Source organism: Hemibagrus wyckioides, linkage group LG03, assembly GCF_019097595.1.
Source record: "Hemibagrus wyckioides isolate EC202008001 linkage group LG03, SWU_Hwy_1.0, whole genome shotgun sequence".
Classification (NCBI taxonomy): Eukaryota; Metazoa; Chordata; class Actinopteri; order Siluriformes; family Bagridae; genus Hemibagrus; species Hemibagrus wyckioides.
The window spans coordinates 26234839-26258697 of record NC_080712.1 but is presented as its reverse complement, the minus strand read 5'-3'; the positions used below and the strand labels follow the sequence as shown (position 1 = coordinate 26258697).

General features: G+C 40.4%; 2 protein-coding genes and 1 long non-coding RNA gene across 3 annotated transcripts; 1 reads left to right on the top strand and 2 right to left on the bottom strand.

Annotated features, from left to right (window-relative positions):
• The first annotated feature begins 30 nt into the window (after positions 1 to 30).
• LOC131350913 (zinc finger CCCH domain-containing protein 6) lies at positions 31 to 10030 on the top strand. The gene is made up of 12 exons (XM_058385921.1): positions 31 to 487; positions 3906 to 4122; positions 4232 to 4354; positions 4471 to 4681; positions 4939 to 5090; positions 5168 to 5296; positions 5387 to 5501; positions 5621 to 5730; positions 5839 to 6056; positions 6191 to 6618; positions 7529 to 7705; positions 7795 to 10030. Exons 1-12 carry the CDS (start codon positions 402 to 404, stop codon positions 9276 to 9278), a joined length of 3450 nt encoding a protein of 1149 aa, XP_058241904.1. The 5' UTR covers positions 31 to 401; the 3' UTR covers positions 9279 to 10030.
• On the bottom strand, positions 9716 to 15945 carry LOC131350914 (uncharacterized). Its single transcript, XR_009204317.1, has 2 exons — positions 12894 to 15945; positions 9716 to 10305 (listed from the first exon to the last, which is right to left on the bottom strand). It is a non-coding gene; the product is annotated as an uncharacterized LOC131350914 (long non-coding RNA).
• An 88-nt stretch (positions 15946 to 16033) lies between these two features.
• On the bottom strand, positions 16034 to 22365 carry LOC131349502 (catenin alpha-2). The gene is made up of 6 exons (XM_058385253.1): positions 22248 to 22365; positions 21775 to 21970; positions 20236 to 20419; positions 16835 to 20128; positions 16539 to 16721; positions 16034 to 16428 (listed from the first exon to the last, which is right to left on the bottom strand). Exons 1-6 carry the CDS (start codon positions 22363 to 22365, stop codon positions 16252 to 16254), a joined length of 4152 nt encoding a protein of 1383 aa, XP_058241236.1. The 3' UTR covers positions 16034 to 16251.
• Positions 22366 to 23859: the final 1494 nt, after the last annotated feature.

The window sequence follows — 23859 nt, the reverse complement described above, 5'->3', positions numbered from 1 at the left end:
TGGGCGGGACCTTTCTTCTTGTTCATCGTCTTCGCAGCCATTTTGCGAAAACTCTTAACGGGCGCCATGTCTGAAGGAGATACTGACTGCATCGAAAATCATAACAATCTCTGTTCCACACTCCGTCTGCAGTATCGCACCAAGACAGCTGTCAACCGACGGGACGTTAGCAAACCTGCGGTATCAAAGCTGTGTTTACAGCGTAAAAATTATCATCATTGACATGAGAGAGGATAATGTCTGTTAACCGTCTCATTGTTGAGACGTGTATCCGTGAGTGTTTTTTTCAGACTAGCTAATACAATCCGTCATCATCTCTCACAACAAGCCAACGTCTCCATGAGTGACTGAATGCATCTCACTCTTGTTGCGGAGAAGGGCAAAATCCGTTTCTAACCATCATGGCTTTTGTGAGCCTCTTCTCCTGTCCCCCAAACCCCGTCCTTGACAAAAACATGACAGACTCTGAGCTGGCAGGGGATGAAAGGTCGAGTAACGTTCTTATCTGCTTCTGTGCAGGATTTTATTTGTACATTTTATTCAGTGGCTGTTTTTCATTTTCACTCGAGTTTTCCAACGTTTAGGGCATTGGCTTGATTTCGTAGCTCATTGCAACAGGCCTGCCCAAGTCCATCTTTTATTGCATGCACTTTCATTTTCCTAGCACAACTTATCAAAGCCAGTGGTTCATGTGTTCCCGCCCTGCTCGTCTGGTCCATTTTTTTTCATTGCTTTCCCCTTATATATATATTTAATGATTTTGTACTGGCAGTTAATCTCCAGAACAGGAGCTGTTTCGCAGGACGGGCAGTAACCTGCTCGTTTCAGTGTATTGCTATGAACTGCTTCTAAGCTGTTTGAATATTTGTTGACGTGATGGAAACCCCGCCCACTGACGTACTTTGGAGCAGATTAATCCCGCCCTTTCCAGGACCGCCCACTTATACAGGGAAAAGTCCTGGAGGAGTTTCCTATATATATATATATAAGGCAGACTAATGCTGTGTCTTTCATTGAAATATGTGTCTTGATGGTAATGTGAAGGTGATAAAGAATGTAGGTTAAATTGTCTGTCATATGTCTTATAATTAATCAGGGTAAGGCTGGGCCTATTTATTTATTTCATTTATTTATGCAATAATATGTAAACACCTTTTAATACAGGAGTACAATTCGGACCACATCAACTTACCCGATCTTTTTTTGCTAAAAGTCCTTAAGAGTGGGATAAGTGATCTCTAAAGAAATCACAGAGATTGGGGCATTGTTACAGCGTTTGCAAAACGCCATTACGCGTATTACACCATATATTTAATTCATACAATGAACACCTCATAGTGTACTGTTTCTGTTATAGTGCTTGTGGCCATGCAAGTTGTGCTTTTGGGTCTGTAGGTCTTACCTGTGCTAGAAACTTGCCTAAAAGTCCCTAAGAAGCATTGCTTCTCTGAAAAGCTTTTTTTTTTATATATATATATAAAAAAAAACCGTCCTTTATATTTTAACATCCTGGGTTTTAAACTGGGACATAACTTGGCTTTGATTTGGTTTTGGCAGGATATGACAGAAAATCCAGCTTCCTGGACTGTCTCCATACTGAAGGAAAAGCACAACCACTCGTTTATCACGAGATGTAATGGAATTATTTCACCACAATGTCAATTTGGATTAGGTATATGTGAGGTGGTCCTGCAACCTTACACACTTTGAACAGCTGACAGCATTAATGGCCTAAAAAAAAAACCCAGGACAACCAAAAATGCAGCAAAACTAAGTTAATTAGTGATTATTTCCTTGCTGGAAACATGACTTTCTGGGCGAGATTACAATGCATCAGTAATAATTGCATGACCTTACTTCCCCCCGTATAAAACTAATCCAGTCTGAATAGGAATTTGATCAGATTATTAGTGCATGTTTCTCTGCTATCTAAAACAGTTTCTGAAATCATCGGTTGCAGTGATTTGCAGTGATTTACAATGGGTGGTTGCTGGTTAGTTAGTTGTTGGCAGTCTTTTGGTTCAAATACAGTTATAAAAAAAAAAAAAATGGTGATAAACATTTGCCGGTGCTGTCAGTGGGTTATGTTAATGTGTGTCTGTGTGTATACGTATATACATCAGCTGTAACATGAAAACCACCTGTGTAATATTGTGTATAGGTCTCCCTTGTGCCTCAAGAATAGCTCTGACCCATTGTGCATGGATATATAAAATCAGACATTTTATATTTACAGAACAACTTATACATGATTGCCTTTACTTTGTAAACACACAGTGTCGTCCCTCCCAACTTTGTCTCTCAGTTTGGCAACAGTGTTGTGTGTGATGTGCTTGCCATGCTTCCTGTGGCTACAGTGTATTAATTTCCCTTATGTATGGAGTCTTTTTGAACATCATGTGTGTGTCTATGTGTGTATAACGTAAATATATTTGTGTGTTTGTGTGGATATTTTTTAAGGATTTCTGTTTTATATGAAAGATCCATCTAGGAATCATTACATTTTCTATTACAATAATGCTGTGTGTGTTGGAAGTCATTCGACTAAAGAAAAAAACTGAGTGAGAGTGAAAGATGATGGTTCTGCTGGCATTCACTACAACCACAAAACACATTAATGCCTTCCTTTGTAGAACAGTTGTCACCAGAAATATCTTTACAAAGCCACAGCCTAAAATCTTGCTCCTTAAAAGGTAGAAATGAGAGTATATACATAAATAGTAGAATCATTACTACAGTAGTAGTATCATTTGCTTGTACTTTATTGCAGGATGATTAAAAAAATTTTAATGGTCCACTTAAGTATAGATAAGGCAATTCAAATTTGAGACTTGTGGCACAGATGCAAGACCTGTCTTTCTTTCTTTTTTTTCTTTTTTTTTAGATGGTTAAAAGTCTAAAAAAAATGTCAGATAGTCTCAAAACGTCCGTGCCCATGTTCTCTAGCCCTGTATATGGCCAAAAGTATATGGACACCTGACCATCACACCTATATGTGAGCCTGTCCTAAACTGTTTCCATAAAGTTGGAAGCATACAATTGTATGGAATGTCATTGTATGCTGTAATATTAAAATTCACCTTCACTGTAACTAATGGGCCCAAAAATGACAATGCACAAAGTCAGGTTCATTAAGAGGTTCATGCTTTTCCAAAGTTAAAGCTGAAGTGGAAGTGTCCTGCACAGTCCCTGATCTTAACCCCACTGAACACTTTAGGGATGAACTGGAACACTGACTGCACCCCACACCTTCTCACCCAACACCAGTGTCTGATCTCATTAATGCTCTTGTAGCTAAATGATCACAGATCCTCACAGCCTCGCTCTAACAGCTAGTGGAAAGCCTTCCCAGAAGAGTAGAACTGTAAAGAGGGGACTAATGTTGGAAAGGGATGTTCAAAAACATGTGGGGTCAGGTGTCCACAATCTTATGGACATATAATTTTTGTGATCGGATTGAGGCTGCAACCGAGGACATACAGAAGCCATGCAAAAATGTTTTTAGAAAAAAAGTGCACATTTTTTTTCTCTCCATATTTAGTTTGACTCCTGTTACTACAGTATTTTCAAGTGTTCAGTTCAGTCTGCTGAAAAAGTCTGCCGGGTCCTGCATCTGGGCCACAGTCTGCTAGATGACTTTATTTTGGACACTCAGTTAAAGCTGAGCTATTTCCTCCAAGACACACAGCTTCCAAGGCTGTCATGTTGACAATTTAAGAATGCTTTAGAAGATTTTATGTTTTGCAATAATGCTTTAAAAGATCTTGTGTTAACAGGTACATTCCATTTCTGTTACTACTGGCCCAGTTCTCATCATCTGTTTCAGTTGTATTGGCACCCTAGTAGTTTGCTGGAATGTACATCCACATGTATTATTTGTTTGACCCTGATTGTATTTTTTTAAGGGAGGACGGTGAATTGGAGGATGGAGAAATCGATGATGAAGGGATTGGGATTGAAGAAGAAAAGGAAACCAAGGTGGAGCCTGAAGTTTTAGAAAAAGACAGAGAAAAGGAAAAAGTGCGGGAGAAAGATGACAAATCGCATCGGCACACACATAAGAGACACAGGAAAATCAAAGAGAAACACAAATCAAAAAGAAGGCGAAGGGACAGACAGAAGGTATATTCCCCACTTTCTCCTTTAAAATGCATTACATGATGTCTTTGTGAAAGTGTTATTTCTCAAACTTTTCTGATTTTCCTGTGTTTTTTTTTTATTGCTCTCTTAGCACCACTCACCGTCTAGTGAATCTAGTTCTGACAGTTACAATACTGATCATGAGCATCAAGACAGACACAAGAGCAAAAAGAGCAAAAGCTCTTACCGGGATTACGATGGTCGGTTTGCACAGGTGAATTTTAGTTCACTTATAAGTCAGATATTAGATTTAGCATTAGAGGTCAAATTCCTTCACTGTCCCCTGTCTAACCACTTGCTGTTCCTGCCTGTGTACTTGCTTGTGTCTAGCGTGAACACGAACCTAGTGGAGGTCATGGAAAAGCAGCAAGATCATCACAGCGCAAAAACAGCGACAGTGAAGAGAAATATGATTATGATGAGGATCAGGACGACTTCTGTGAGCAGCTTTCCAAATACAAACAAGCCAAAGAGGTCAGCACATCCGGCAAGGGGTCATCTAAAGAACAGGGGACAAAGTCCAGCACAAAAGGGCAGCAATGTATGTGAAAGATTAAATGTTTTGCTCATCTTTTAATTTCACTGTCAGTGTTTTATCACTTTCAAAGACTTTACCTGTCCATTTTGTTTTGGTCTGTCTTCATCTACCTTCATAATTTTGAAGGCATCATGGCATAATTTTGAAGGCAAATGCTCTCAAGTTCTAATAATAGTAAGCCAGGTGATGGGACTTTATCGCCTTTTGTTCATCAGTTTTATTTTCATTGGATCCACTTCTTTCTCACTCACCTGTTTTAGTTGGTGGTCCCCGTGGTCGAGGACGTGGCGGAGGAAATTTGGGCAGGGGACGTGGTGTGCTAAACAAGAACAAGAAACCGAAGGGCAAAAACTGGGGCCGTGGTCGGGGAAGAGGCGGAGAACCTGGAGAAAGTGGAGGTGGAACGAAAGGGGTGAGGCTCTCTAATGACATTGGTTAGCATTTCATATTCAATAACTGTGTTTAAATAGTATATTCCTGATCCTGCAGGAAGGGCACGGCCAGCAGTGTTTCCAGAAAAAGCGTCCAATCATGAGTCAAGAGTTCATCAATCAACACACGGTTGAGCACAACGGGAGAAACATCTGTAAATATTTCATTGAGGGCAGGTGCATTAAAGTAAGTCTTTGCATTTTACATCTTTGTGATGCATGGCATGTTGCCTGACTTGGATTTTATTCATAATGGCCTGTGATTGTCTTTTCACAGGGGGATCAATGCAAGTTTGAGCATGACAATGTAATCCCAGAGAAGAAGAAAGAACTTTGCAAGTTCTATGTCCAGGGATACTGTACTAAAGGAGAGAACTGCATCTATATGCACAATATCCTTAAAAAACCATCAAAAGAACTATTCATTTTATGTGAATTGTGTTCAGGTTATTGAAATAAACGTCAAGTGCCTTATTTCTTTCTTCTTATTGACCCTTGACACATATTTCACATGAATATCCCTGTAAGTTCTTCCACACTGGAGCAAAGTGCTACCAAGGAGACCACTGCAAATTCTCTCATGATCCTTTAACTGAGGTGACAAAAGAATTGTTAGACAAGGTAAGAGCTTATACTTTTGTGCATCTGACTGTTTGTTCATGTAATCTTTAAAATGATCTTTTATCATTCTCATTTGCTTGCATGCTGTGTGTATATTTACATTTTCAGATTCTGAACACAGATGAGGAGCACGCTAATGAGGAAGAGCAGGAGCTGGAGGACCTGAGGAAGCAGGGCATTGTTCCTTTGCCTAAACCACCTCCTGGTGTAGGGCTCTTGCCTACACCTGGTTCAGGGAGTCCCCAGGATGGCAGCAAGAAGATCCCCTCTTTATTTGAAATCAAAGTCCAGCCAACTGTGGACCTGGCACAGAAGATTGCGCTAAGGTCCTTTGATTTTCTGTTTCTTTGATAAATTAGAATGAACTGATGATCACCAAGGTGGTAATTGTTTTAAAACTTTGTAATCATGCAGTTATTAGTATTAATTATGTTTTTTGTGATGATGTTCACAATTTTAGGCCCAATTTCTACAATAGCACCTCTCCCCCATCTGGACAGTTTCAGGGTAGTGGAGGCTCTGCTCAGGAGGAGGTGGAGACTGGAGGTATGATGTCCCCTGGCCACAGTCATTCTATATTACCACCTCCAGGCTCTCCTGGATCCATGGGAGGTCCTGCTCTTCACTTCCCATTACCAGGTCTTCCCCAGAGCCCTCCAACACAAGCACCACCACAGGGCTTTGGCCAGGGCATTCCCATGCCACTTCCAGGACTGCAAGGTCAGCCATCAGTCTTCCATCAGAATACAAATCCTCAGATGAACCAGCAGGGGGCACAGTTCAAGACTTTGGCTGGCGGACAGATGAACGCACCCTTTCAAGCTATGAGTCAGATGCCCTCAGAGTTTTTTAAAAGCTTGTTCAGTGTCCAGCCACTTGCTTTAGCAGGTAGGAATGAAACTTGATTAACTTTTTTTTTCTCTGTTCCTTTAGAAAGTAATCATCTATTTGCAATGAGTAACATGTGCCCACTGCAAATCCTAGACAGATGATGATGATGATGCTCTTTTTGGAAAACTGACAGGAAGCTAAAAAAAGATGTCAATTTAATCACTGGCTATTTAATGAAAGTTAATATTTAAATGTAATATACATTTTTGTATTGTACATATAAGAAAAGTAGCAGCAAAAAATTCAGTCTAGAGCTTGATCTGGACTACAAATAAATTAGTAAAGTTAGTTAAATTCTTTACAAAGTGACTACACAAAAATTGAGATACAATAGAATCACTAGTGAGAAGAAGCTTTATTGAGATGAAGCCTGCAGAAAAAGTTGCTGATTAATTTTCAGTTATACTTCCATCAGCAGTTTCTTTTACACTTAATAAGGCTTATATTTAGAATTTTAGAATATTCATTGCATAATATACTGATTGTATAATTATTGTGTGGATGATCTATGTATGATTTTGAGTGGGCGCAAACGTAGCTTAGACACTGCTTAGTGTGCTAGCATTACCTTACGAAAGCCAGTTAGATTGAGTGCTCATTTGTCAAACAAATGTCCACAAAATTGTATGAAACACTATATGTTTAGCGAATTCTAATGAAGCTGGAACCCTGATTTAACACAGAAATCAACGACAACAAATAAAAAAGAAAATGCAAGTAATAGTTAATTATCTATTTACCGAAGACAAATCACCTCCCAAGTATATATCAAATCTAAAGGCAAAATACATGTAATGTGTATTACATGTAAACTGTGCTCACCAGGGGGAGTATAATTTTATTTTTTGAATGAAAGAGTTTACTGAACCCCTGATTTACAGTGCTCCAAATTTTCTCCTGTCCCTAGAAGAAGGCCAGGACCCCCAGCAGCTCCAGGGAGGCAGTGCCGAGTCCCACAGTGGCATGCAGGATATATTGCCAGCTGTTCAGAAAGCTCTGCTTCTACACCTGAATCAAAATCAACAGGACTCTGACTCCCATAGAAGTGAGGGACAGGACTCCACACCCCTCAGCAGAGACAAAGGTCAGAGAGGAAATATGTTGTGTGTATGTATTTACATATAATAATCTGAGCATGCATTTCATATACAATTAATGTATTCTTTGTTTCAGATGAAACCACAAATTGGTATTCTAGTGATGATGAGGATGGCAGCAGTGTCACAGCCATCTTAAAGACTCTAAAAAAGCAGAACGAAATGCTGCAGACACAACAGTCCCAACAGTCTATGCTTCAGTCTGGTGTGCCGATCCCCTTGACTGACCCCAGGCTTCACAAGGAAAGGGCTCTGGTTGACTCTCGACAGCACGTTCCAGACACCAGGAGAGAAGCAGAAACTGTAATTGACCCCAGATTAGCCAGAGATACCCACAAGGCTAAGCCGGTAGAGCCTATGAACTCAAAGGCAGTTCCTCACCACCACCCACACACTAGCTCCTCTGTGGCTCAGAAGGTTTCTGCTGGGGAAGAGGATGAGGAAGGAGAACGTGAGCTGAGGGAACGAGCTGCGCTAATCCCACTTGATCCTAGTCCTGGAGCTATGCTGCGTGACCCTCGCTGCCAAATCAAACAGTTTAGCCATATCCGAGTGGACATCCTCCTTCAGCGGCCGGCCTTTGCTCACAGTGTAGTGTGGGCACCTGAGGATCTTATTCCACTGCTGATTCCCAAACAGGAACCTTCTATTAATCTTCCTCTGCCACCCCTCATTGCAGATGCCCAGTTAAACCGCAACCTCTCCTCTTCTTCAGACCATCCATCCTCTGTTCTTCCTCCTCCAGATCCACGCCTGGCAGCTGCTCGACTTAGAGAAGATGTGGATGCGCAAGGCATCCCTCATGGCAGGACTCTGCAGCCTCGACTTAACGCAGAGAAACCAACAGATCCCCGGACTCATAAAGCCGGAGAGGCCAGGATAAATCGGTCTGGAAGCCTAGACTCAAAGCTTCCTGTCAAGAGAGAAGGTTCCTCTGGTGTAGGGGTTTCAGATCCAAGATTACAGCGAGCTGCATCTCGTCAGTCTTCCACTTCAGCTAGATCTGATTCAGAGAAACTGCCTCCATACGTCCCTCGCTTGGCATCTTCCACAGGTAGCGGCTTGGAAAGCCCTACCACATTGCTTGGGGGAATTAGCTTGTATGATCCACGTAACCACACCTTGCTTTTGCCAAAACGGGAGCCAGAGGAACCCCTGAAAAATACAGGCATCTTAAAGCAAACAGTGAAATCTGATAGCCTTCCACCGGCACAGGTGCCTTCACCAGTGGTAACTGAAAAGAGTGAAGATTTATCCGAAGTCTCAGAAAACCAGACCAATGGTTCTCAGCCAGGCCAGATCATGCCGATAGCGATGGCAGCTCCTTCCTGCTCCCCTGTGCGTGCAACAGCACCCGCCATGCACAACCTACCAATCCAGCAACTAGCGGGGCTTATACGGCCAGCTTACACAGACAGCCGACAGAGCAGACCTACTGGACAGACTACTGGAGCCCAGGAGGAAGAACTAGGTGATGACAAAGAAGTGGAAAAAAAAGACAGGCCATTAAGGGATGTATTTAAGACCTTTGACCCCACAGCCTCACCATTCTGTCAGTAAACACTCCAGTGTTGAGACCAGTCAGTCTCTGTTAGGAATTCACACACCACTGTATGTATGTTATATTTATTTATCTTTGTTTTTGTATATATACTTCACAAAGACACATGACCAGCTACCGTTGCATAATGTCATCAGTCACTGGAGTATGTTAGCATCAAGCATCAGCATACTGACAAGTGCTCCTCAAATGTTCTATGAGATTTACTCCGAGAAAATGCGGTTAGCTAGATTGTTTGAAGATGTAAACTTATTAATACAGAGACTGTTTGAGGAGAGCTGTCACTGTGTGGTTAAAAATAATGTATAGTGGTACTTAAAGAATAACAGTTAAATATCTTAGATCTATGTATTAAATAAAGGTGTAAAATTACGCAAGACATTTTATGAAGTAATACTGTGCTAAGCTTGTAATTATTTAAAAGTATATGTGATCATGTGGCTAATGTACTGCAACTAGATTACTTTTCAATCATTTGTGATAGTTTGTGCTGAAGATACAACTCGAGCAAGAAAAATGAAAGACCAAATTTCATCTAGAGAATACTTTTCTTTCTGTGTGGTGGAGTTTATCAAATCTTGTAGCACTTTATTTTACAGACATTTCAATTAATGGTTTTATTGTTTTATGTGTTTTCCATATATTTGTACTGAATTGTTTTGTTTACCTTTGTGAGAAAGGACACTAAACGATTGTCCATCACATTACTTTTATATTGTCTTAAATAAATTGCAAATGCTGTGACTTTTCACATAGTTGTACACCACAATCATTGCTTTTTCTATCTGAGGTATGTGTTTATACCATTTATTCATTACAGAAGCTTTATTTATATCTTTCGAGTACGCTGATGGGTGGTGCAAGGCTTGGAGTTGCATGGTGTTGTGAAGTCTTGCGGAGACCCAGGTCATCCGTCTCAGGGTTCAGCTGTTCTTGTGTTCGTTGGATGAGGAGGTTCCTTTTCCATTGTATGCACAGGGAAGCTGCCGTTGCAGCTTCAGAGTTGGGCTCAGGTTGTCTCAATCCCTTTCACATTAAAAAGAACAAGGAAAAATTGTATTTTCACCGGATAAATCAAATGCAATAGAAGTAGTAGAAGTCATTATGTTTCCAGTGTATTCAACTTTATACAATCAACTTCCACTTTCCAAACTGTGTACCTGCGCATTAATCCAATTTTCCAGTCAGCCGATAACATGGAAACAAGAGTTTCAGTTAATTTTCACATCAGAAATCAGGGTGAGGAAAAAATGTGATCTCAGTAACTTTGTGGCATGGTTAGTGGTGCCAGATATGCTAGGTTGAGTGAGTATTTAAAAAACTGCTCATCTGGGATTTTCAGGGACAAAAGAATGTAGAAGTTGCACAAAATTGTGCTAAAAACAACAAGAAAAAACACCCAACGAACCCAGGCGCTCTCTTGTTGATGCGAGAGGTTGAAGCAGAATGGCGAGACTGATTTAAGCTAATAGGGATATATAGCAAATATCCACTGGTTATGAGCAGAAAAGCTTGTTTAAAAAACATATGCTGAACGTTGACATGGCTGGGAAAGGGGGCTACACTAAGCATAGGTTCACCAAAACTACACCTTCTGTCTCGTAAGAATGGAACCCGATATGAGCTTCTGCTTTTGTAACTCATCTTGAAAGGTTCACCATGATGCATATCTAAGATGTTCGCCACCACTGTAAAGATCATTAGTCATTTGAGTTTGTAGGCTTCCTGTCAACTTGACCCAGTCTTTCATCAACATCTCTCATCAACAAGGGATTTCTGCCAACAGAACTGCTGCTCAGTGGATGTTGATTGTTTTCCACACCATTCTGTACTATTCTTTGTAAACTTTGTTTCCTGTGAACATCCCAGATCACATCCAGCTCATCTAGAAACAAGCACCATGTCATAGTCAAAGTCTGGCATGGAAGTCCCCATTCTGACAGTTGATATGAATGCTACCTAAAGCTTTAAACTGTGCTTGCTTTTTTAAAAAAAATTTATTTATGTAAATACAATAAAAATGATTTGGAATCGAATGTGATCAGCGCCCTTGCCCCAATGGTAAAACCTTCCCTTAAGAAAATAAAGTCTTTATGGTCCAACAAGACTGGAAACACTCAGAGAATTTTTAAACAGTTTGAGCTTATTGATATTCTTAGATTTTCACATACACTATATTGCCAAAAGTATTCGCTCACCTGCCTTGACTCGCATATGAACTTAAGTGACATCCCATTCCTAATCCATAGGGTTCAGTATGACGTCGGTCCACGCTTTGCAGCTATAACAGCTTCAACTCTTCTGGGAAGGCTGTCCACAAGGTTTAGGAGTGTGTTTATGGGAATTTTTGACCATTCTTCCAGAAACGCATTTGTGAGGTCACACACTGATGTTGGACGAGAAGGACTGGCTCTCAGTCTCCGCTCTAATTCATCCCAAAGGTGTTCTATCGGGTTGAGGTCAGGACTCTGTGCAGGCCAGTCAAGTTCCTCCACACCAGACTCTGTCATCCATGTCTTTATGGACCTTGCTTTGTGCACTGGTGCACAGTCATGTTGGAAGAGGAAGGGGCCAGCTCCAAACTGTTCCCACAAAGTTGGGAGCATGGAATTGTCCAAAATGTCTTGGTATGCTGAAGCATTCAGAGTTCCTTTCACTGGAACTAAGGGGCCAAGCCCAGCTCCTGAAAAACAACCCCACACCATAATCCCCCCTCCACCAAACTTTACACTTGGCACAATGCAGTCAGACAAGTACCGTTCTCCTGGCAACCGCCAAACCCAGACTCGTCCATCAGATTGCCAGATGGAGAAGCGCGATTCGTCACTCCAGAGAACGCGTCTCCACTGCTCTAGAGTCCAGTGGCGGCGTGCTTTACACCACCGCATCCGACGCTTTGCATTGCACTTGGTGATGTATGGCTTGGATGCAGCTGCTCGGCCATGGAAACCCATTCCATGAAGCTCTCTGTGCACTGTTCTTGAGCTAATCTGAAGGCCACATGAAGTTTGGAGGTCTGTAGCGATTGACTCTGCAGAAAGTTGGCGACCTCTTCGCACTATGCGCCTCAGCATCCGCTGACCCCGCTCCGTCAGTTTACGTGGCCTACCACTTCGTGGCTGAGTTGCTGTCGTTCCCAAACACTTCCACGTTCTTATAATACAGCTGACAGTTGACTGTGGAATATTTAGGAGTGAGGAAATTTCACGACTGGATTTGTTGCACAGGTGGCATCCTATCACAGTTCCACACTGGAATTCACTGAGCTCCTGAGAGCGACCCATTCTTTCACAAATGTTTGTAAAAACAGTCTGCATGCCTAGGTGCTTGATTTTATACACCTGTGGCCATGGAAGTGATTGGAACACCTGATTCTGATTATTTGGATGGGTGAGCGAATACTTTTGGCAATATAGTGTATATTCTGCAATCTTCAAATTAGAACACAAATGTTTTATAGGTTTCAAATCTGAAAGACTGGGTTTTCTGTCCTATAAACATTTATTAATTTTATTTACCTCCTTTATGCATTTGTTAACCTCCAGACCTTTTGGCAGGGGTATGAACTTTATTCAGCTGTAGGATAATAGCATTAGAGTTCATTATTATTTTACCTTTATGCATGCGGTTTCTGCAGCTCGTACCCCTTGGATAACTGTCTGCAGCAAATTCTGGGCGTTTTTCACCAGGATTTCATCAGAAGACTTGCACCCAGGAGTCACTGCATTTACACTGGAGAGACACCATGCACCCCTTGGGTCACATGAGATATTGTCCTATTTAATTAATGGTTGATAGCTTAGAAGGTTGATTCCTTCACTGTAGAAAGGTACAGTGAAGGAATGTAGAGGTAGTAAGAAAGTACCTTAACCTGTATACAGTTGAGGCCAAAATTTACATACACCTAGACAAAGTACATTCAAACTCAATTTTTTTTTTTACAACTCCATAAACTCCTGTTTTCAGTTAGGATTTATTTCCATAAGAAGCCATTTCAAAATAAAGCTTAACTCAGCTTTTATTTTCTATTATTAGATTTTTTAGTGGGTCAAAAACTTTACATACTGTGCATGCATACATAGTATTTGGTGGCATTGTCTTATATTTGCTTGATTTTAAATAAACTGCTAGAGGTAGCCTTCTACAAGCTTCTCACAATATTTGCCCCTTCCTCCTGGTAGAACCCAGTAAGTAAATTAGTCAGGTTTACAGGGATCCTTGATTAGGCAAGGGCTTTTTCAGTGTGTTGGGTACTGGATGTTCATTCTTCTTCCATTTATCAAATACTGGCTTTATTTCTCAGAATTTGTCAGTAATTAGCACACTGATGGAGAATATTGCAGTATTAGAAGCTTGCATACAGATGATAGAGAGGACTAGTGATGGCAAGTGCATAGTTAAGGTAGGGGAAAATCTTGTTACCTTAGATACACCAACTAAGGCTTTGTAGCCTTCACAGCAGCAACAAATCTAATTCTTACTCTAAGGCTTGTCCTTGGGAGCACCACTGCTTTCTGCTTAATGCACAGGTTTGCTATCTTTAGTGATAGTCTTTTAGGTCTTTATGTTTTTTATGTTCTTTTGGTTATATATGCTACCTTTGGGTAACAAGTGGGTGCAAGTGTTGAGGATGCAGAATAGGTGGAGATAGGAGACAGATAGGAATAGGTGGAGAAAGATGATTCGCTGTGGCGACTCCTGAAGGGAAAAGCCAAAAGAAGAAGAATAAGAAGATGCTACCTTTGGGTAAACATATTCAAAAACATGGTATTAATTTCCAAAGCTATGCACAAACTATTCCATCTTAAGCCAGAGTCCTCGCTGGAGCCAGATCATCCTTATGTTTTCCACATTGCATTGGCTCCTTGTAAAATTTCTCATTGATTATCATATGCTTCTAGTGACCTACAAAGCAAGCATGGAATGGTCTTGAACAAAAGTATTTGGGTGAACCTTTTGGTCATTATGTTTAAGGTTACTCCGTTACTCTTGTGGCTCTTGAGCTTCCTTCAACTGAGAATCGCTTGTTGCTGCTAAGGATGGCCCCACATAGTTATGCATAGTTATGGAGAACCAAAGTTTGATATTCACAATCGTTTGGATGACTTAAAGCTAAAAATGAAATTAAAAAATGGAAAAGTAATGAGTCATAATCACATAACCTTTTTCCAGGCAGCACGGTGGCTTAGTGGTTAGCACTGTTGCCTCACAGCAAGAAGGTCCTGGGTTCAAACAGGCAGGGGCCTTTCTGTGTGGAGTTGCATGTTCTCCCCGTGCTTGTGTGGGTTTACTCCGTCTATGTACATTAGGTTGATTGGTAATTCTAAATTGTCTATATGTGGCCCTACCTTTTGCCCATTGTGCGCTGGGATAGGCTCCAGCAGATCCCCGTGACCCTAATTAGGAATAAAGCGGGTATGGACGATGGATGGATGGATAATCTTTTTCCTTTCAAGGGTTTTTTCTCAGGGTGTTTTGCCTTTGCCACTTGCTTGGTCATTAGGATAAAAATCCAAATCTATTAAAAAGATAGTCAACCTGGTGTCTGTAAAATTTTGACCCACTGGAATTCTAGTGAATTAAAGCTAGATTATTTTTAAAATGACCTACACTATATTGCCAAAAATATTCGCTCACCTGCCTTGACTCGCATATGAACTTAAGTGACATCCCATTCCTAATCCATAGGGTTCAATATGACGTCGGTCCACCCTCTGCAGCTATAACAGCTTCAACTCTTCTGGGAAGACTGTCCACAAGGTTTAGGAGTGTGTTTATGGGAATTTTTGACCATTCTTCCAGAAGCGCATTTGTGAGGTCACACACTGATGTTGGACGAGAAGGCCTGGCTCTCAGTCTCCGCTCTAATTTATCCCAAAGGTGTTCTATCGGGTTGAGGTCAGGACTCTGTGCAGGTCAGTCAAGTTCATCCACACCAGACTCTGTCATCCATGTCTTTATGGACCTTGCTTTGGTCACTGGTGCACAGTCATGTTGGAAGAGGAAGGGGCCAGCTCCAAACTGTTCCCACAAAGTTGGGAGCATGGAATTGTCCAAAATGTCTTGGTATGCTGAAGCATTCAGAGTTCCTTTCACTGGAACTAAGGGGCCAAGCCCAGCTCCTGAAAAACAACCCCACACCATAATCCCCCCTCCACCAAACTTTACACTTGGTACAATGCAGTCAGACAAGTACCGTTCTCCTGGCAACCGCCAAACCCAGACTCGTCCATCAGATTGCCAGATGGAGAAGCGCGATTCGTCACTCCAGAGAACATGTCTCCACTGCTCTAGAGTCCAGTGGCGGCGTGCTTTACACCACTGCATCCGATGCTTTGCATTGCACTTGGTGATGTATGGCTTGGATGCAGCTGCTTGGCCATGGAAACCCATTCCATGAAGCTCTCTGTGCACTGTTCTTGAGCTAATCTGAAGGCCACATGAAGTTTGGAGGTCTGTAGCGATTGACTCTGCAGAAAGTTGGCGACCTCTTCGCACTATGTGCCTCAGCATCCGCTGACCCCGCTCCGTCAGTTTACGTGGCCTACCACTTCGTGGCTGAGTTGCTGTCGTTCCCAAACACTTCCACGTTCTTATAATACAGCTGACAGTTGACTGTGGAATATTTAGGAGCGAGGAAATTTCACGACTGGATTTGTTGCACAGGTGGCATCCTATCACAGTTCCACACTTGAATTCACTGAACTCCTGAGAGCAACCCATTCTTTCACAAATGTTTGTAAAAACAGTCTGCATGCCTAGGTGCTTGATTTTATACACCTGTGGCAATGGAAGTGATTGGAACACCTGATTCTGATTATTTGGATGGGTGAGCGAATACTTTTGGCAATATAGTGTATGTTGTAAACATCATAGATGCCCTACTTGACTTGAAATGTATGATGACTTGAAATGTGTAGAGTTGTGAAAAACCTAGATTCAATATAGGTAATAAGTCTGCCTTGATATACCTCACCTGGAAATAATGGTGAGCTGGTTAGTAATGGTGACAATCCGCTCAGCTATTATGCACAACTCCTTATTAGAGTGTTGATCCAGGCAATGGTCAGCTATGATCTTCACAAAATGTGTGACAGTCTGGCAGCTCAAGACTAAATCTTTAGCTGATGATACAAAGGCATCTTTACTCTGGAAATAAAATGCTGTTAAATTAAAACAAAATATCATTTTTAAATAATACTTTAGTGTTAATAGTAGTACTAATTACTACTGATGTTTTTTTTGTTTGTTTTTTTTACCTGAATTGGCCCTTTCCTCTTTAAGTATTGGGTCATGTCATAGATTTTATCAGCCATTTCTCTGGTCACCTTGACAATCTGATTTCCACGAACATCCCACCTTTCTGCTTCTTGTTTCAGGAAGAGTGAAGTGTAGGCCAGAGATGGATCCAGAGAGCTGAACACTGGCACTTTAGCACTACTCTGTGATAACAGGTCCAATGTCATACATGAATGTTTTATGTCTACATGAATCCAGAAAATAGTAAATAAAAAAAAAAATCAATTTATGATGTCATTTTTGAATAATGTGTTACCATTTTTGATTCCTGGTTCCTCACAGGAGGAATGTTTACACGGCTTGCTTTTTCAGAGATGACTTTTCTAGGAGGTTTTGTGGTCTCTGTGATGGAGCTTTGTTTTATATCAGTCTGCAGAACTCCACTGTAGGCTTTGCCCTGCAAGCCAAGTTTGATCTGTTCTTTTGTGACAGGAAAAATTCCATCTACTTTGTAAAGTTCTTCTACAAGGTAATGTGCTTTTGCTGACCAGCACTGTGTCTGAATGTCAATGCTTAAAGTCTCAGAAACAGTCTGTGTCTCCATTATTAACTTTGCTCTACTCACTATTTCTGACATCTGAAATGACAAATGGTCACTGATAAATCTCAGATTGGACCGCTCTCTTGGGTCCCTCATGAAGTTCAAACATTCTTGGACAGATTCCGTGGCACTTTTAACATTCCTCAGCAAAACTTCAGCAGTTGCATCAAACTGTGTTCGGATTTCGTCAGCTTCCATGGAACATTTTTTTATGATTGCTGAACAAGCCAAAGAGATAATGTTTTGAATTGCTGTTACATACTCCTCATTAACTTTGCTCAAGACACAACAAAGTGATTTCATTTTAATCTGAAGCTGTCTCTGTAGAAGCTCTGTTCTTGCAAGTCTCAGAACACCTGACCTGGATATAGTACCAAGGTCATCCGTGGCCTGTAAATAGACCTCACTGAGCGCTTTCACATCATCCCGTTCTTTCAAGAGTTTGGCTTTACAGCTGTCTGTACAGTTTAATGAAGACAGCCTTGCTGCCTCTTGGATTCGAAGTGAGTTCTCAGACATTGTTGCAAACCATTTTTTAGGTGTCATCTGATGCTGGCTCAACTGTCCCCTTCCATGAGTGGTACCCATTCCAAAAATCCTATCCAGTGAGGTTAACAAAACTTGGATGGATAATGCCCAGAGGATGCAAGGTCCATCAAATCCATCAGACTGGCTTGTTTTGGAGACCAGGAGGTCTGTAAGATTCTTTGTATTAGTTTGGGCTTTTTGGAGCTTGCTTAACAGAGATGTTATGCTGTCATTACTGTCACTGCTCCTCACTTTAATATCAGCTGATGTCACAAGTTCAACTGTGTCTGAACACAAACAAATAACATCCGTGAGCTCTTGGATGCAGTTGTCCACCATGTTTGCTGTGTGGCTATGAATCATTGCTTTGATTGCATGATACCACATGCCAGTTACTGGCAGCAGAATATTGTGTGTGGTTTTAATGAGGTCAGAAAACTGAGCACTATGTTTATAGACAGTATCTATGATCTTGACTGAGCTCATGGCTGTTTCCTGTGCTGTCTGGACAAGTAGTGGTGTCAGAGTAATTAGCTCAGACCGAAGGGTTTCCATTTCCTGATTAGCATTTTCCTCTACAATACTGGCAACCTCCTTTGTCGCCTGGGTATAACAAGTGGAAAGTTCCATAATCCGTGTGCAAGCTATGTTTAAAGCTTCAACGTTTTTATCTTTACTCATGTTAACCACTTCGTATAAGAGAGGCAACAAGTCAGCACTGTGAGACATTTGGACAGATTTCGAGTCTACAGATAATGGCTTCTTTACCTCTGTGCTTTCAGGCTGATGCACTGTGGTAAGTTCATGATGTTTCTTTTCTGGAGTTGTTACTTTAAGCTTAATTGCTAAATTTTCCTTTTCATCTCTATTATCTAAACTCTCTGTTTTGGCCTCATTATTTGTTGTCTTTTTTGGCTCCTCGATGGAAGGGACTGGTGGGGTAGAAGCCACCTGCCGAGCACCTTCTCTTAGAGGACTAAGCAGATGTGGGTGTTGTAGACCGTCTAAACCCTCATGAAGAACATCAAAGTTCTTTATAGCCAACGTGATGCTGTTGGCTGACAAAGGGAACGCTTCATCTTGAAATTTGGTGTTAAATATGTCTGTTGCATACCCTGTCACTTCAGCTAGAGATCTTTCAGCTTGCTTAACAAGTACCAGTAATCCGTTACGGTAGATGGGATCATCACTCTTATCTACACATCTTCTTACAAACTGAACTACCTGGCTCATTCGACCAATCAGAAGTCTTAAATGTTTGCTCAAAAGGTGATGGTCCTGGGATTTATGGGCCTCTACACACTTATCCAAATCATGCTTCATCTCCAGAACAGAGAGGTGTATGAAATCCTTTACGTTTATGATGTCACAGAATGCATTCAGCAGTTGCTCTGTTTCTTCCTCCCATTTCTGGTGAAAAATGATCAGTTTATGTAGAGCTCCATGGTACTGTACTGAATCTCCCTCAAGCTCCAGCAAAAGTGGTACGACTCCATCCTTAAGTCGCAGAAGGCAAGAAACTGAGTTTTCCAAACTCTCAAGACTCTTTTCATCAGTAGCTAAAGCTGAGACGAACCTGGCTACTTTAGCCATCCTATCTGCATAGGATATGAATGTTTTAGATAAAGTTTGGATAGGATCCAGGTCCAAACCAACCTCTAAATCAGCTTCAAACAGATTATGTATAGTGTTTACAAGCTGCTCTAGAGGACCTGATGTTAAGACAAAGGTATCAATTACCTGATATAAAGTTGCTTTTACCACTGCCTCATCCAGCTCATGGATTTGTATCATTAAAGAGACACGCAACTTCTCCTGATGATCTTTTGGCTCCTGCTTATCTGTGCAATTTATATTTATCTGTCTCATCTGCTGTGATATCTCTGACCACAGTTGCAGAACAAGCTTACAATTTGCAGTCACACAAGACCTAATTTCTCTCTGACAGGAGTTTGCGACAGCCATGCTATGGAACACCAAATCACGCAGCACCGCATCAAAGTTACTGTCTTTAAACAAATTGAATGCTGGATCAGACAGCGATTTCAACAATCTGATTCGTTTGTCAGTGTAATATCCACACAAGCTCACGGACAAGCACTGACAGTTTCCTTCGAATGTCATTATGATATCATGTATAGTGGACTCCACTAGTTGGAGGATGTAGTTCTTTGACTCTTGTGCCACCTCACTGGTTGGGTGTTTGATTGTTGTGTACATGGCAGTGTGAAGCATTGAGATACTTCTTCTCAATATTTCCACAGATGTTTTCACACAATCTTCATGCCTGTGATCACGTAGGTCTTTTACTCTATTCATTACCAAGTCGTGAAGTGATAGTAATGCCTTGGAAAATGCCTGGAATGCTTTTAGTAATGATGACATGTCTGTAGCGTCTCCAATGTTTCTTAGGCAGTCCAGAAGCCAGTGAGCAGCTGTAGTTATTTTCCTTACAGATGCATCATCCTCCACTAAAAGAACCTACAATAATAAAAGACACGATCAGTCTGATGTAAGAAAAAACAATGGTAAACAACTAGATACAACCATATACTGTGCATCCTAATTGCTCATTCTTCTCATTTTACCTTCACAACTCCTAGGAGCACATTCTGTGTTGCTTCAATAAGTTCTTCTCTGTGCTCTCTAACCTCTGGCTGTATGCTGAGCTTTTGAGTGGCAAGAAGTACGTGCTGACCTGACATCATTAGAGGTTCCAGGAGTAGACCCATTTCCAACCTCATGACATCATCATCTGACTCTGCCATCACTCTGTGGACAGGAAAACAGAGACACGCTAACAGTGCCTGTGTTTAGACTGGAATACTGCTTAGAACAACAATAGTTAACACACAAAAGTACATTTTTTGCTACCTGGCTGCAGCATGTAGATGAAAATACATTGTGTAACCAAGGGCATTTTTTTCAACACAGTTTTCCTGCTTATTATTTTGAAAATGACCACATTGCATCATAGGAGGTAGTTAAATACAAAGAACTCTCTGTCTACTTTATTGGAAATTTGGCTTTTAGTATCTTTGGTGTACTCAAAATTATTACGTGTACTGGAATTTTAAATCTCACAACAACTTCAATACTTGTTTCTACAAAGATATTGGAAACTTTTATTTGAGACACCACATTGATATGCCTGGTTCATATACTAGTTAGTAGCCTGTACATTCAAACTGTGAAGCTGCATATCCCAAAGATGCTCTATTGGATTTAGATCTGGTGAAGGCCACTGAAGAACACTGAACCAGCTTTCGGGTTCAGAGAACTAGCTGGAGACAAATTTTGCTTTGTGACGTTGCATTATCATGCTGGGTTAAATTACAGCCATAATATGTTGCACATGCTCAAGAGTCAAGACAGCAACAATCCAGACAATTCCAATTGATACATGACTGATATTAAAGTACCAAGAAAACATTTCCCGTGGTGTTATACCACCACCATCAGCCAGAACTCTTCACAGAAGGTAGACTGGGTCCTGATATTCAAACTGTGATGCCAAATTCTGATCAAACCTTCTGCATGTAGCAGCAATAATAATGAATAAGAATAAGAATAAATTAATATTCTTCAAGTTTTTCCAGTCTGTAGCTGACTAGTTTGGTTGAACCTGTGTTTGCTGTAGTCTCAGATCCCTGTTCTGGGCTGACAGAAGTGAAATCTTATGAAGTCTTTTGATTTGTTGTAGCCCATCTGCCTCAAAGGTTTGATGTGTTGTGTGTTCTAAGATGCTTTTCTGCTTACCACGATTGTAAAGAGTGCTTATTTTAGTTAGAGTAGCTGTCCTATTAGCACAAGCCAATTTGACCATTCTCTTCTGACCTCTCTCATCAACATTGTGTTTCCACCAGCAAATCTATCACTTTTGACTGTTGTATGTGGAAAATATCAGAAAATTCTCAGTTTTTCTTATTTATCAATGAGATTTTCTTCTTCCTGGTATTTGATATATAAATAAATTGAAGATTTTGACCTGTACCTGTTTAAGTTAATGCATAATGCTGTGGCTACATAACTGTCTGGGTAATTACATGAATAAGTAACAGTAGTAAGTAGTAATAAAGTGCACCCATGTTCAACATGGCCTGTTAATTCTTGAGACTTCAACTGACCTCGATGCTACATCAGCCATGTTTCTGGAGGCTTTTGCTACAGCACGAGCTGAAGCCTCCAGCTGGATGAACTGTCCTGACGTGTCATCAGCTTCAGACAGCAGCGTGAGGTAGCAAATGTGAGCGGTGATGGGGGCGACAACCTGCTCAATCAAACTGGTCTTTATCAAGCTGTCTTCTACCAGGAAGGCCATCACTAATAAGAAGAATATAATTTTATATTAGTGGCATATTGGAGCATATTAAGCATATTACAATAACACACACACACACACACACAGGTGAATATGACATCATGAATTACATTGCATGTTTGTATACTGAGCTTGATATGTTTTTTTCTTTTGGCCTGGTTATATTTAAAAACCTTTAAAGGTATTACAATTCACAAACTGATGTCACAAGCTGAGAAAATAAACTGAAACAATCTTGCACTGGGAAACTGTCCATAATAATAAAAATACTGTAATTACCTGCTGTTGTAGCAGCTCCTTGTAACCACCAGCAACCCAGTAGCAACAAATTATTCATGTAGTTTGCTGGCAAAGCCCTGTGATTGGCTCTCTTGTGTCTAATAGCAACAAGTGCCATCTGAGCCAAACAATGACCTCAGGAAATACTTAGATGATTAGGACGTATTATGAAATTAAAGACCAGCAGATATACAATTGTTAAAACCAACTGCAGTTACATGCAGGTAACAAAAATATGTAATCTTTTAATAAAACTACAATCGTTGACCATTTTGCTGTACAAAAATGATAAGATCAAAATAATAAAACATCAATTGAGACAGAAAATAGTACATACAGAGGAAAAAACTAGCTCAGGATGACTCATATGTTAAAAGATAAGTTTTATTTTAAACAGGGATTCTGTAGTGATTATCCTAATAGATAAAGGAAGGCTATTCCACAATTGGGGCCAACTATGGCAAAAGCCTGGTCTCCCTTTCTTTTAAGCCTTGATTTGGGAACCACTTTCTGATTTGATGACCTTAAAAATCTAGCAGATATGTGAACAGTCACAAGTTCAGATAAATAAGAAGGTGCCAGACCATTCAAGACCTTAGAAACAAAGAGAAAAATCTGAAACTCTATTCTAAAATAAACCGGCAACCACCGCAGAGAGAGAGAGAGAGAGAGAGAGAGAGAGAGAGATGGGGGTGATGTGCTCAAATTCAGATGTGCCAGTAAGGAGTCTAGCAGCTGCATTTTTTAGGACAACTACATCATAAACAATGATTATATTTTGAATTATATGTCTGAAAAGAACAATATGCGCTAGAACCAGAAACAGTATGTGAATTTCAAGAAGTATGCATGCAAATAAGTGCATTATATGCATTTGTGCAATAACTAATTTATATGTGGAAAGGGCAGGGTGGGAGCATGTGCCTTTTTTTTTTTTTTTTTGCATATTTTTGTGTACAGTGTGTTAAATATTTTTTTGTTTGTGTGTCAGATGCAAATGCAATTTCTTTGTCAATGACAATAAACCATTTAAACCTTGAACATCTGTAGATGTTCATTGTATTAAATGATAAAGTAGTTATTATTTACATTCTGGAGTTATGCTTTAAGCGTTTAAGCTTTATGCGTTAAGGTTTTGGCTTTAGGTTAAAAGGCCTTGTATGAGGAAAAAGGTCCAGTGCCACTTAAACAGCACTAGATGGCGATATTGCTACAGAAATCACACCAGAGTTGACAATTGAGGAACATACACAAAAAACATCCAATTGTGAACTTTAATTTTAAAATGGAAAAAATCAACAGACAAATATACACTTTGAACAACTCGTATTTCACTTTACTGCATTTACAAAAAAGAAAATCTGTGACAGTAGTTTATTCAAAAAAAAAAAAGTGATAATAGTAATACTGCTGAAATGCTCACAGTTAATATACAATACTTAAATAGCTATTTAATGTCAAGTATTTCTCTCAGATGCACATGCAAAAAAACAAAAACAAAACAAAAAACTTGACAGGTGCAGAGGAGAAATGTGAATTTCAATGCGTTTGCCATGCCAGTGACAGAATGGATCATTCATACAACGTACAAGCAATTTTCTTTCAGTAAATC